The sequence below is a fragment of the Seriola lalandi genome, unplaced genomic scaffold, assembly GCF_002814215.2.
Source record: "Seriola lalandi dorsalis isolate HSWRI2012SDOR001 ecotype SW California unplaced genomic scaffold, Sedor1 jcf7180002054046, whole genome shotgun sequence".
In the NCBI taxonomy this organism is placed as follows: domain Eukaryota; kingdom Metazoa; phylum Chordata; class Actinopteri; order Carangiformes; family Carangidae; genus Seriola; species Seriola lalandi.
The window spans coordinates 10,899-11,741 of NW_019524599.1; the positions used below are offsets into that span (position 1 = coordinate 10,899).

The 843-nt window shown below is 42.1% G+C and overlaps 1 protein-coding gene across 1 annotated transcript in view; it reads left to right on the forward strand.

Moving 5' to 3' along the window:
* The first annotated feature begins 424 nt into the window (after nucleotides 1-424).
* The window catches only part of LOC111652640 (CB1 cannabinoid receptor-interacting protein 1-like), a 5,677-nt gene continuing 5,258 nt past the window's right edge, over nucleotides 425-843 (forward strand). Inside the window, exon 1 of the mRNA XM_023402972.2 lies at nucleotides 425-831. Within this exon, the coding sequence (XP_023258740.1) occupies nucleotides 653-831 (179 nt within the window). The 5' untranslated portion in view covers nucleotides 425-652. The remainder of the gene's footprint in view (nucleotides 832-843) is intronic.

Below are 843 nucleotides of genomic sequence, written 5' to 3' on the forward strand. Positions count from 1 at the left end.
GAGGGGGAACGACGGGCAGTAAAGGGCCGTCAGATGCAGGATTTGAACCGCCACACGATGACTGATGATTGATGATGATGATTGTTTTTATCTCCTGTTATTTCTGTACTCATCTTCTCAAGTAATGAATGAATCGTTTGGTTTATAAAACAAGATAAAAGTGGGAAACAGTTTCCAGAAACAACAAAAATATAATTCACTGTAATATGAGAGAAAAACGAGGAGGAGGAGCATCACATGTAAAATGAATAAATTAGTGAAGTGATGAATTTAATGAAATAACAAATTTACTGTCAATCAACTTAATAATTGACTGAACGATATAAAATACAATATAAATATTAACAGAGAGAAGATGAATCAGTTAAAATATGAAAAGGTAAAATCAATATGATTGAGTTATGGATTATTGCTTTGACCAAAGAAGCTGAAATAGGCTTTGGAAAATTTTCATAACAATCGATAAATCGAAAGAATAATAGGAGTGATCCATTATGAAAACAATCCGCTTTTATTTTGAAAGATGTAACCGGAAGCCGCGTTCCGTCTAACTTGACACTGGTCCCTCCTCAGCATCACCGCATCATCCGCTTCCCCCTCCCTCGACACGGGACCAGACAGCGACCCCATCCACAACAAGAAACCCGGGACAATGGACGACGTTCCCCCGATCATCAACATCTCCATCTCCCTGCGGATCCAGCCCAACGACGGACCCGTGTTCTTCAAGGTGGACGGGAGCCGGTTCGGCCAGACCCGGACCATCAAGCTGCTCACAGGCTCCAAATACAAGATCGAGGTGGTGGTGAAGCCTGGGACCGTCGAGGCCACGTAAGAAGGAAT